The 13,829-nt window shown below is 51.5% G+C and overlaps 1 protein-coding gene across 2 annotated transcripts in view; it reads right to left on the reverse strand.

The window, feature by feature from the left end:
* Window positions 1-13,829, reverse strand: part of COASY (Coenzyme A synthase) — a 378,965-nt gene that overhangs the window by 119,807 nt on the left and 245,329 nt on the right. For both annotated transcript variants that reach the window (XM_069634430.1, XM_069634431.1), the window contains exon 6: window positions 207-271. In XM_069634430.1, the coding sequence (XP_069490531.1) occupies window positions 207-271 (65 nt within the window). The remainder of the gene's footprint in view (window positions 1-206; window positions 272-13,829) is intronic.

A 13,829-nucleotide genomic window follows, 5' to 3' on the forward strand; every position in this document is an offset into this window, starting at 1 on the left:
TCCACTAGATGTCGGCCTATGCACAGCATGTGATCTAAGCAGATTCCACAAGCCTCGGAAATATATATATATATATTAGACTACTTCTAGACATACCAATGGGCATTTACAAAGAATAAGGTTATACTGCTCTCGAAAGAAATGGCCAATGGCAAAAACACATCCCTAGAGGAAGCAGATCTGCAAATAAACACATCCCCTTTTACCTTATCTCCAAACACACAACTGCCCAGGATCCTTCGGTTTATCGTTCCGTCAGCATCTACAATATCTGTAAGAAATAAATACACAACGAAGTGAGCAACAATTCGCTGCATTTCAATAACAAATGTGTCAAGGCCAACACACTTGAGCAGGTTTTGAGTAGGTCACGTGTGGTTGACACCCCCCCACCCCCCACACCCCACCCATTTGTTTAAGATATCTGTTTTGGTATCAGGCAACCTTTTTACTTCATTACCGTGAAATTAGGTTATTTACATAAGACAGACAAGCCACAGTGCCTCCCCTACAGTGACAACAGAGCGGGTTCAAAGGCCACATGTTCATTCCCGACATCGTCTGGAACACGAAAGTACAATACTCAGAGATGGCTACCATAGTGGTAGCATGTCAAACTATAAATATAAGCCATGTATGGCTATTACACACGGCTACTAGGATCACACAATTCCACAGTCACAGCATTTGGATATCATTAGTGGTAGCTTGGTAAGCGGTGACTCATGACACGGCTGGCATGTAGAAGCTGTCTGACCTGGGTGTCTTCACAAGAGCCATGGAGCCTGCTCAGCAAGCTACTCCTTTTGAACCCCTGGGGAAATCCCGACACCTTCCTACAGGGCACAGGAGCACTCATCTGGGAGGTCCCCTGAGAACCAGTGCTTCAAAGACAGTCCCGACATAAAGACACTCTCAGACCATGGTGCTGGTTACTGGAGTTCTTTTGAAGTAGGCATACATGAGAAAGGAGAGGAGTTAGAGTAGCCCAGATGTGAGGTGCAGGCCAAGAGAAGGTTACCACCATCTTGGATTCTCCTGGGGCTCCCTAAACCTCCTGCCCCCTTCCTACTTCCCGCAGACAAGAGCACTCTGGATAGGACATCAGAAGACAAAGGGCACTTAATACAGCACTCTGGATTGGACCCCCGACAATAGGCTTGCTTTGGACTGATCCGCTAGCCAATCCATCTTTGTACTTCAGGACAAGAAGAATTCACCTGAAACTTTGTTGAGAATACAGTCTATTCCAAACTCCTCTGCCATAGAGGTGAAGACAGAAGGCCCCAAGGCAGATGCACGCTCTGCTTGCTACCCATCCCAAAGGTACATTTGGGGTGACCAGTTGGCTGAACCAGGACTACTGCAACTGCAACACTGGTAATCATAAACTGGAGGTGAAAGGCACCTGCAAGTATGCTATACAGCCCTGGAGATCCTGTATTGGTCTACGCAGCATTCAGAAGTCAAGGAGCAGCTCTAAATCCGGTTTCCCAGCTTCAATCTGATTTTGAGCTGGCTCCACTGCTTTGTGCTGTTGTGATCAACAGGAGCTGCTCTTGACACTCAATGCTTTCTGATCTGCTGTCGAGCTGATGACTTCAGCCACTGCCTGCGTTACAGCACCTTCGAGGCGATCGCTGCTGAAGCACCACAACTTGCCATTGGACCACCTCGATGCAACTCGACTGATCCTTGACACAGACTGAACCCATCGCTCCAAGTAGTAAACAACTTATCTCCTTTCCTGAGTCTTGTGCAAGCCGGTAGTCGGGATTATACGTATTGTATTGTTTTGGTCGATTCATGTTACTCATCTGCAATGTACATATTGAACATTGCCGCTCATGCCTCCAATTATTTCTTAATATTGCCAGGTCACGGATATACTAACGGTCATCAAATAAGACAAAGCTAACACCACTCAAAGTCCGATGCAAATCATTCTCTTCCATTCCCCCGACCCTATACCAGACTACATCTCCCTTTTTATGTAATTTACTTGTCTGTCCTTATTTGTACATGGAGGACATACCATACTATGCCACCGCTTGATTACATGTCAATTGTCTATGAATCACCATATCCTATGGAAATTAACATATCCGCATCTATATATCTGGCATACACCTCTGCTTTTTACTTTATGTAAATTCAAAGCCACCATACTAGAATCCAGAAGGCCGATGTTGAATCACAATTCTCTGTGGAAATTAGCATTTCCTCATTTATAAACCAGAAGTTTATCTTTGTCATTGACAATATGTATTCTTATAGTCACCAGTAGAGTTTTCCTGATGGCCAAGTTTCGTTCCTCTCTTTACTTATTTGATTCGAACCGTGCATCTCTCTAGTTATTGCATTGTTCGTGACTCATTATACATCCGTACAATATCTATTCTAAGATGGCCGCCACCTTACACATATTTCTTTCAGTCATCTCCCCACTTCCTGGTCTTCCATTAGTCCGTCGTCGCTGTTTACACAAGACTGACTTGATACACAGTTGACGATTCACTCGAGGGTCTCTCCCTTAACGAGACGCGTCCAGCGCCTAGCAACTGTCTCCACGCAGGACCACACGCGCTCCGACAGCGGAGCCTCGCGACCCACATTCTACTTATCCCTCTAGCTCGTGTTTCAGGGACTGGACTGTGCATGACACTTGACTGTAAGTTGGATTGCTCTAATCTAGCCATTCTTGTACTCCGTCACCTTTTATCCGTGCTCTGTTTGAGCCACGTTTTCTGTAGCCAACACCACACGAGCTTGGATTATTTTCAGATCCAGACGCCTGCTCTCCATGAATCTCCGTCAGGATACCGTCAGTGGCTCCTTCTGGACCTAATCTCGACTATCAGTTTCAAGATACCCGCTTGAAGGGTGGTGAGTGCTAGTCATTTAGACAGTTTATTCTGGTAACTTTTCCTTCGGGTTCTGCGGCTCACTCTAGATTTTGTTCATTTTCTTTTCAGAATCAACTATTGATTCGAAATTTCTACCGCCTAAACAAAGTGGCCCACCTACTCACGTTAGCACACAGGACCTCGATTTGTGGTGAGCTTACTCATTACTATGCACTTTTTACAGTTAAATTACACTAATCATTCGTTCTCTACTAGCCTTCCTCCATTTTAGTAGATAGTGGCTTTGGATGTAATTGAACTCTGTTATGTACATTTTGACACTCAAACCTGACATTTTGGAAAGTTTTTAATTCCAGCTATGACATCGGTGACCACTAATTCTGTAATCTTGATGATGAGGTTCTATATCTATAATATGGTATTGACTTTAGATTACATTACCTGGATTGTAATTCCTTTTTTTCTCCTTTTTCTACATTGCCTGTATCCAGTTCCTGTGCATAATTTTTTGGCTCATGAAGAAGAGATTATAATTTCTCGAAACGCGTCAGCCGTACACAACGAAGTGTACCTTCTCTGGCCGCTGCGTTTGGAAATAAATAATTTATGTACTTTTACATGTTGATATCTGTCTGCATCATTTCCATTTCAGTTCAAACTGCCTTTACATTTGAAATTATTTAATGTGAATTGCAATTATTATGTTTATGAATGAATACTAAGGTGTCAGTGTGACACACAATCACGGTGTGCAGGGGACGGAAGGGTTCCGGTTTGGATCCTCTTCCTCTCTTTTTTTTACATCTCCCTAGAACCCAAACCTAACACCTTCAAAAAAACTATCCAAAGTACACTGCCAACCTTCAAACCCAAACCTAACACACCATCGTAAAGCTAACACTTAACATGCACAATTCCACTCCCTCCTAAATCAGGACACACCCTTTGTCAATCATATAAGCGCTTGGACAACCAAGATGCCCCTTTGTGATCCCCCCCTCCTTCCACCTTGGTTAAGCTTTCTCCAACACCCCTGCTCTCCCTCCCATCTGCCTTCTACCATAATAGCCCTAGCATGAGAAGCACTTTCAGACCCCACAGAACCTTTACCTCTTCAGCAAATTGCACTTACTTTCGTTACAACCCTATCATTACAACCCTACTCTTCCCTTCATGACTCCGCTCGCTGCCCACACATTTCCCCTCTCCCCCTTCTATGTTGCCTTAGCAATTCTGCAACATACTCTTTCATGCCTTAAACACATTCACCTACTACCCCGAAAACAATGTCAATGCTCTGTATATGCTTTTACATCCTGGCTGGGAACAGATGACTTTGGTGCCTTGAAGCACTTGTGTAATCTGGCACCTGTTTATAAGATAAATAAAAAACAAATCAAATATGAGCTTCATTGATTGGAAATTTAAAAACAACATATTAGGGTCCTTACACAGGATTCTCTTTGGTACTGGTAATCAAAGATGTCTTATAGCTTTCAAGACAAGATCAACATACATTAACTCATGGCAAGATTTAGGTGGCGCTAATTTATTAATTTGAAGTTAATCAAAACTAACTCCTACGGTGCAATTGCTTACTAAATACAACAAATTACAGGTTATACCACGCTTCAATTGACAGACTAATTTCATTACATAATAAGTCTTTCAGCTGGGCTAAGAAAATGTGTGAGGTCCCTTCTAGTTCATGGCCTATTTTGGTAAATTAATGTACGCATGAAGGAGAGGCAGTCTATGCGGCTGCGAAGTGCGAAATGCAGTACAGTGGCTGCCACCATACAATTGTGGCATTCAAGCCTCCCCCTCGTGTTGTGTTCCGGGATGTGCTGAGGACAGAGGACCTCAGCGTGTCCATGTACCATCATTTACTCAGTGTTTTTTCTTCTCCATCATTCAATGTGTAGCTTGCTGCTTTGGTTGCCCTGTTTATTCCTAGCTCAGGCTGTTGGTGTGGTGCCCGATCAGCTTGTGCTGACAGAGCAAATGCAAAATCAGCAGCTACAGACGTGAACACCTTTGCACCACCAAATTGGTATACAGTATGCCTGCTGATGCAAGGTACAATGATCCAGAGATTCTGCTGTCAGCAAAGCCTGGATCTAGGCTCTATTTGGGAAGGAGGCATAAAGCCTAAGACAGTGTGGAGCCGAGGTGCTTAGGCATTCTACCTGTAGCCATTTCAGCTTACAGGCTCCATCACAGGAGGAGCATGCACTTGTCCATGTGAGCGGTGTGAGGAACTCATGGTGACAACACGTAAGACAGACACAAGTGATCACAGTTCAAGGGTGTTTATTGAACAATGTATGCAGGTTGGAAAAACGCCTAATCTAAACCTAAATCTAAGACGGGAATAAGCGTCAACCATCAAATGAAAAATAAAGCAGTCCTAGTGGTGTCGTGTCAAATCAAAATGCCTATATTAAGAAACCTATTGCCAAAAGCTCACAACTAATACAAAAAGGGGTGTGGGAAAGTTCTCAAGAAAAGGAAGAAGTGTTCTCAAATAATACATCAGGATGCGATAGCTTAGGTCTCCATTTCCCACGTGTTGGACACAGGGTAAGAGGGGAGCTTGGAGCACAGTACAGTCCCGGACTTCTCCAGCACGTGACAACAGTTCTAATGGCAGCTCTCAGGACACACACTCTGCCTTTTCTAGCACGAGATTATAGTTCAGCTTTCAACCCTCAAGCTTTCAGTTATCAGGGCTGTCGATGGCCAAGTCTTGTTTCACTTAAAAGTCTCTTGCTTTCGAGGACCGGGCGTGTTCAAACAATAAAACAAAAAGTTATTTTCCAATGTATGCTAGGTGATGGGGTCACCCCTTGGTCCCCCTTTTCTGAGGCTGACCCTTCTCAATCGTATTCCAAAGTTTCACATAGGGTGATGACTTCACCCCTGGGTCCCCCTCTTCTGGACGCTGACCCTTCTCAATTGTAATCCATATTATATCACAGTTCCTTTATCAATCAATTTTGGGTTATTGCTTCACCCCTGTATCTGCCGCGGTCGGGCTCGGACACCTCTTCACTTTAACGGGATCCAATTCCCTTGGTTTCTCAATGTTCACTTTTACTGTGGGATTCACTTCCCTTTCTCTGACATTGCTTGAAGATCAAAGTCTTTTGATTGTACAGCGATTTTGCTTGACCCTCTGTATGACCACTTTGACCTATTTCGCTGGCCCTCTGGCCTTCTGGTACTTGTAGTTTCTCTCATATGGGCTCGACCAGAGTCTCTCGAGTTAGCACCCATGTGGTGCTGCTTGCCCTCCGTAGCTGGTCTCCCCTTCAAGCTTTCAACAGTTCATTCAGAGTTCATTAGCTTTGGTTCAAACGTTGCCCCTTTGCAATTCTTACTCATCACAGCCTGGTTCTTATCGGTTCCCCCCTCGACTCACCGGCTGTGTCCAACCTCTTGGCATGTGAATTCTCTGGAGACAACACCGGTACCACGGGCGCTGGAGCTTCCCTCGCTCCTGCTTATCGGCATAGGCTTGCCCTGTGTACCGTTTACATCTGCTGCAAGCACTTGTGCTATTGTTCGCGGTCTTAGGCTCTCTTTCACAAAGGTTCCGCGGCCTGGGAGCGCTTAATAACAAGAGGTTTCCAAGCGCGGACACGGAGATCGAACCGGTGGTGCTGTGTCGTCTTGCTTCCAAGGCGAGCACGTTGCCCCTGAGCTATCCTCCCGAGACTTTGCTCGCTTGCTCCACCTTTTATCTCTGTGAGAAAAAAGAAGGGCTGTCAGGTGTGTGTGGTTCAAGTTCCTAACCCTCGGGTTGCGACGTGTCAGGTATACAGGGCTCAACATTAGTCTGTTTGTGTTGTGCGCGAGTGTTTGTGTTGGAAAAGGGGAAAGTTTGAATGTCAGAGTATCCTACAGAGTCTGAAGGGAGAGGGGTATTGTAGGGGATCATATCCTTCGCATTTAGGTTTGGGGTGCTCTCGGAAGGGTAGGTTTTGGAGGGTTTGTAAAATGGACGAGAATGACCGGGATGAAGAACAGAACATAGGGGATTGTGGGGACGGTAGTGTTCTGTCATAGTAGGTTGGGATTTTGGGAAATGACAATCAGAGGGGCGGGATTGGTAGGGTTTGCAGGATAAGCAGGTTTATCTGGGGTCGTGACATGAACAAAGGGGATTGTGGGAATTGTAGTGTTTTGTCTGATCAAGTTGGGAATGCAGTAAATGATATTCAGAGGAACGGAAAGAAGGATAGAGAGTATTCAAAATGGAGACCAGTGAAACCAAGATTCTGGGAGTTATGTTTTTTAGGTGTAACCGGGTTTGGGACCTTATAGGATGGATTACGTACGGAGGGTTTGTTGGATCTGGGCCGGAGAGACCTAACAGGAGGAAGGGAGACAGATGCAATATAGCCCATGAAAGCCTTAGATATCTCGTCCTTCTCTTCTCCTCTGGCACAATATCGCATCTCACCTGGGGTATTCTGCTGAGCACAACCCCAGGTTCCCCTATCCAGGTGATCCTCCCCCACTGATCCAACCGCAGGAACTGGATCCAACAGCAATGGCCGTGTCCTGGCCACCTGAATTAGGGATTCGGAACAAGTTACTTACCTGTAACTGTTGTTCTCCAGCATGGGTCTGGCATGGATTCACATGCTCATGAATATTCCCCGTCGTCAGGCTGGGAATCCTCGGTAAAGAAAAAACCAGTATCAGTTTCGTTTCTGATCTGTCTTTCGTAGTAATAACCAATCACTGGTCTCTGCGTCATACTGACCACAGCCAATGACTGCCCTCTACCTAAGCACCGCCTCTGGCAGCCATCTTCAGATTTGGAAGCACGTGAAGTGGCAGTATGACCAAGTGAAGAGCCGCAGAGGGGTAGGCGGGAGGGTTCGCATGTGAATCCATGCAAGACCCATGCTGGAGAACAACAGTTACAGGTAAGTAACTTGTTCCTTCTCCAGCATGGGGTCTGGCATGGATTCACATGCTCATGAATAAAGAATACATAGCAGTATACACATGCACAACCACGGGAGGTGGCAAAGGCTCAACATTAAGCATAGCATCAAACTCAACATTAAGCATCTTACCTCCTCACCAGGCTCACCTCAGGCGAACAGGTTGCGCAGCACTGCTTGGCCGACCCTGGACTCCTCCCTGGAATCCCGATCGACGCAGTAGAACTTCGTGAAGGTGTGCGTCGACCTCCACGTAGCAGCCCTGCATATGTCCAGCAGGGGCACACCAGAAAGGAACGCCGTGGTAGCTGCGATCGCTCTGGTGGAATGGGCTCTCGGACGGCCGGGCAGCGGTCGGTTTGCCAACCGATGACAGTACATGATACAGCCGGAGAGCCATCTGGAAATGGAAGCCTTCGAGAGAGCCTTCCCCTGATTGACAGGTCCAAAGTTCACAAAGAGTTGTGACGTCTTCCGAAAACACTTCGTGCGGTCCACGTAGAACTTCAGCGCTCTAGCTACATCCAGCGAGTGCAAAGTCCTCTCAGCCGGCGACGAAGGCGACGGGAAGAATACAGGCAACACCAAGGGTTCGTTGAGATGGAAGTCCGACGGTACCTTGGGCATGAAGGAGGGGTGCGTCCTGAGCACTACCCTCGTGTCGTGGAAAGTCAAGTACGGGGCCTTGCAGGAAAGGGCCTGGATCTCTCCCACTCGTCGTGCGGAGGTGATGGCCACAAGAAAAGCAGTTTTCCACGATAGAAACTTCAACGGAGCCGAGTGCAGAGGCTCGAACGGAGGTCCCATGAGCTTGGTCAGCACCACGTTGAGCTCCCACGCCGGGGCCGGAGCCTTCACCGGCGGGAACGATCTGAACAGTCCCTTCATGAACTCTTTCACCAGGCGATGAGACCACAAGGACGTCCGCCCCGTGGTTCTGGTGTATCGGGAGATCGCAGCAAGATGAATCTTGATGGGCGCGTGCGCCAGGCCAGCTTTGGCCAGCGTCAGCAGGTACGGCAGTACTTGGGGAGCCGTAATCCGTAGAGGGTTAATCTTCTGTGCGTGGCACCAGACAGAGAACCTCTTCCATTTGTGTCCGTAGCATTTAAGAGTCGAGGACGCCCTGGCCTTTGCAAGAACCTCTCTGCAGTCGGCCGGTATGTCGTATCCTCCAAACTCTAGCGCTGCAGGAGCCAGGCCTGCAAGTTCAGCGACTTCGGGTCGTGGTGGAGGATGGCGCCTCCTTCCCTGGAGAGTAGATCCGCGTCCGCCGGCAGCTTGATCGGCGGGGACGCTGACAAGTCCAGAAGGTCCGGGAACCATATCTGCCTCGGCCACGAGGGTGTGACGAGGATCATCCTGCACCGTGACCTCTTGAGCAGGTTGACTAGCCGGATTAGCAGAGGCAAGGGAGGGAACGCGTAGAGGAACAGGCCCTCCCAGGGGAACGAGAAAGCATCGCCCATGCTCCTCGTCTGGGGAAACCTGCTGGCGAACCTCCGGCACTTGGTGTTCGTCACCGTCGCGAACAGGTCGATCTGGGGTGTGCCCCACCGTCGGAAGAGGCGATCCACCAGATCCTGCCGTAGTTCCCACTCGTGGAACGAGCGCAGCTCCCTGCTGAGTGAGTCGGCGATGGTGTTTTTTATCCCTGCCAGATGAAACGGCACCAGAAAAATCCTTTGGGCGACGGCCCAATGCCACAGGTCCTGCGCCTCCTTGGACAGCGCTGGGGACCTGGTTCCGCCCTGTTTCCTGATGTAAAACATGGTGGTGGTGTTGTCGGTGAAGATCCTCACCACCTTGCCCTTGAGGGACGGAAGGAAGGACCTGAGGGCCCAAAACACTGCACGGAGCTCCAGGACGTTGATATGCAGGGACTTCTCCGTCGGGAGCCAGAGTCCCTTTGCGTGCAGATTTTCGGTGTGCGCTCCCCACCCTTCCAGGGAGGCATCCGTAGTCACAGTCTCCTGGTGGGCTGGGGTCTGGAAGTCCATGCCCGCCGTCAGATGCGCGCGGGTGCCCCACCACCGTATCGCTCGTCGGAAGTTCTCGTCGAGCTTGATCCTTTCCTCGAAGCTGCCCGTCGTCTGGATCCAGCCGCATCCAGGAATTCTTGCAACGGGCGCATCTGGAGCCTGCACATGGGAATGAGGTAGATGCAGGAAGACATCATCCCGAGGAGGGACTTGATGGACCTCACTTTGGCCGCGTCGGCCACCAACATCCGTTGCACCTTGCCCAAGATGGTCCTGGTCCTCTCCTCCGACGGGGAGGCCAGAAGGGACACTGTGTCGAGCCTCGCTCCCAGAAACAGTGCGACTTGCGCGGGCACCAGGTGGGATTTGGCGTAGTTCACGGAGAATCCCAGGTCCGTGAGGAGTTGGACGGTCCTTGCCGTGTGAACCACGGCGAGCTCCCTCGTCTTGGCGCGGATGAGCCAGTCGTCCAGGTAGGGGTAGACGTGGATCCCCTCGCGGCGCAGCTGCGCCGCCACCGGTGCGAGGCACTTGGTGAATACCCTGGGTGCCGACCGTAGTCCGAAGGGGAGGGCTCTGAACTGGTAATGACGCCCTTGGACCACGAACCTGAGGAATTTTCGGTGCCCCTTTAGGATGGGAATGTGGAAGTAGGCATCCTCCAAATCCAACGACGATAGGAAATCCCCTTCCTCCAGCTGGCCCAGGACGTGCTGGAGGGTGACCATCCGGAACTTCTGCACCTTGATGAACTTGTTCAGACGTCGGAGGTCTAGGATGGGGCGCCATCCTCCCGTCTTCTTCTTCACGAGGAAGTATCTCGAGTAAACTCCGGAGCCCCGAAGCCTCTTTGGGACGATTTCGATGGCGCCCTTCCTGAGCATCGCCTTTACCTCCAGGAGAAGTTGAGGGACGTGAAGTTCTTTCCTGGCCACGGGGGGGACGCGCGGGCACCCTCTTTGAAACTCGAGCGCGTGGCCCCGGGCCAGGGCGTCCAGCACCCAACGGTCGGTGGAGATGGACTCCCACACGCTGACGAAGCCCGCCAGCCGGCCTCCCACCGGGGTGCTCCGGTGGGGGCCCGACCCCACAGCCGGTTCAATCCTGCTTGGACGCGGCCTTGCCGCCTTGACCTCCTGGGCGACGACGGCGGGGTCCGCTAGACTTGCCTCGTCCTCTGTAGGCCTCTTGCGACGACGAGCGGGCCGCTTGACGGTAGGAAGCGAAACCGCCGCCGGAACCTCTGGAGGCGCCCTTGCCTCCGCTGCTCCGAAAGGGCGTCCGACGTTGCTGCAGAACTCCGAGGGCCCGGGCCGTCTCAGTATCCGCCTTGATGGCCTGAAGGGAATCGTCCACTGTCTTCCCAAACAGGTTGTTCCCGTCGAAGGGCATGTCCAGGACTCTGGTCTGGACGTCCTGCCGGAAGTCCGTAGCTTTGAGCCATCCACGACGTCGAAGGCAAACGCCGTTGCCCAGCTGGCGGAACCCAGTGTCGGCGATGTCCGTCGCCACGGTGATGGCGTGGTCCGAGGCCACCTCGCCTTCCTGCAGGATCTCCAGGGCCTCCGCCCTCTTGTCGTCCGGCAGAAAATCCAGCAGGGGAGCTATCTTGTACCAGAGCTCCCTGTCGTAGCGAGCCACGATAGCCAAGGCGTTGGCCGCTTTAATCGTCGTCGCTGCCGACGAGATGACTCTACGTCCCATAGCATCCAATTTCTTTCCCTCGCCGTCCGGCGGGGAAGTCGATGTGGAGGCCGCACCCCCCCCCGCTTTTTTCCTGGCTGCCGCGGAGACGACGGAATCCAGGGTAGGCTGCGCCCGGAGGCACAGGGGGGCCGTGTCCGGGACCCGGTACTTTTTCTCGTACCGGTCTCTTCTAGCTGGCGTCGTGGAAGGGTTCTTGAGGAGGGAAAGGCCCTCATCCCAAATGTCGTCCAACAGAGGCACTGCGAGGACCGTCTTCCTCTTGGCCTCGCGCCGCTGATAAAGGAAGCCTTCCTTTTTCTTCTCCTCAGGGCAGAGTTGGAAAAGCTCGGAAGCCCTGGAGATCATGGAGTGGAAAGATCCGATCTCGTCGGGCGGAGAAGCCCTGGCGGGAGGCGACGACGGAATATCCTCGTCGTATGCCTCGTCGTCCGTACCCGTCGCTGCCGTGTCAGTCCCCGTATCATCCCCTCGGGTGGACGGGGAGGAGGGCTGGACGGGGCGCGACGGTTGAAAAGGAGGTGGTGGATGGATCCTTCTTTTCTTGGTAGGGGGAACACCAGAAGGTCCCGGTTCTGGATCCCCCGACGGGAGAGGTTCCTCCGTCGGTAACGGTAGTCTCGTCCTTATCTCGGAGCATAAGGACTGTATGGCCAACAAAATGGCCGCCGAGTTGTCTTGCGGCGCTGGCAGAGGGGAATCCGACGGGCGAGCAGGGGCCCCGTCGGTATCCTCGACGATGTCGTCGTCGTCACCTGCGTCGGGGTCCATTCCGACGGGCTGGCCTTCTTCCACGCCTAGGCCGTGGCTTAAGACCTCGATCAGCTCCTCTTCTGAGGTTGAGGCCGAATCTACGACGACGCCCTGCCCCCCCTTCTTCTTCCCCACGGAGGGTTTCACGGGGGTCCTATCGATGGGCACAAAAGAAGACTCCCTCCGAGGAGGCAGGGAGATTCTGGGCCCCGAGGTCGCCACCACTGGCGCAGCCTCCACAGGCTGAGCCAGGGCCGCCGCGACCGTTTCGATAGAGGGCTTGGTCGGATGGATCAAGGCCTTCACCACCTTAGGTGCGCTCACCGCCTTATCCTTGAGGGAGGGGGCACTGCCACGCTCCTCCTCTGTCTTAGAGCTCGACCGGGGCCTCTCCAGGAGTTTCGCCGGGTGCTCGGCCTTCCTCTTACCCGACCCAGAGCGTTGGCTCGTGGTTGATGGTGCCGGGGAGGGTGCGCCCTGCCTGGCGCCCGTAGAGCCCGACCGTTCGGCGCTCCCGGTGCCAGCGGACTCGCGGTGCTTAGCCTTATGTTGGGCCCCCGTCGCCGGGGCGCCCTCAAAGGTCTTAGAAGACCGCTCGGATTTCTTCTTCTTCTCGCCAGACGGGCTCTTACCCTCCAGCCAGTTGGCGAGACGTTGATGGCGGTCCTTCATGGTCCGTTCCGACATGTTGCCGCAAAACGCACAGTCCTTCTCCACGTGCGTCTTGTCCTCATGAAGGCAGTAAAGGCAGAAAGAGTGTTCGTCCTCCTTAAAGACGTTCTGCAGCTGGCATCCAGGGCAGACCCTGAACAGCTTTCCGGGCGTCGAGCTTCCCTTCTCCTGGGCCATCTCCGAGACCGGGCCTGAGAAGCTTCTGGAGTCCTCCGAAGTGTAGCTCGACGAAATCTTCACCCTTGAGGGGCGCAGACGAATCCGACACGGGTCCCCGTTGATCGGATGTAGGATCGGTGGAGCTTGAGGCTCTTTTGACCGAAAGAATCGAAGTTTTTGTGAAAAAAGCGCAAAAAATAGCACTAACGCTCGAGAGCAATAGCACGAGGATCCCAACACATGAACGTGCGGTAAAAATCTGAAGATGGCTGCCAGAGGCGGTGCTTAGGTAGAGGGCAGTCATTGGCTGTGGTCAGTATGACGCAGAGACCAGTGATTGGTTATTACTACGAAAGACAGATCAGAAACGAAACTGATACTGTTTTTTTCTTTACCGAGGATTCCCAGCCTGACGACGGGGAATATTCATGAGCATGTGAATCCATGCCAGACCCCATGCTGGAGAATCAAGGTTTTACTGGGAGACCAGCCTGCGGTTTCTCACAGCCAGTGATCAGAATGATCACATTACAATCACTTTAGTCTCCTATTCCTCTCCTAAACACCCTACTCCATCCCTCATCCCTTTATCAACGGTGCCGGTGCTTCCATGGTCCCCATTCCCATGGAGTCCTATGTGGGAATGGGGACTAACAATGACTGCTGCCTGACTTACCGGACCGCCGGGACTGTAATGCCCCAGTGTTTCCGGGAAGTCAAGTGGCAGTAAA

The sequence above is a fragment of the Ambystoma mexicanum genome, chromosome 13 (genome assembly GCF_040938575.1).
Source record: "Ambystoma mexicanum isolate Mex_15411 chromosome 13, UKY_AmexF1_1, whole genome shotgun sequence".
Classification (NCBI taxonomy): Eukaryota; Metazoa; Chordata; class Amphibia; order Caudata; family Ambystomatidae; genus Ambystoma; species Ambystoma mexicanum.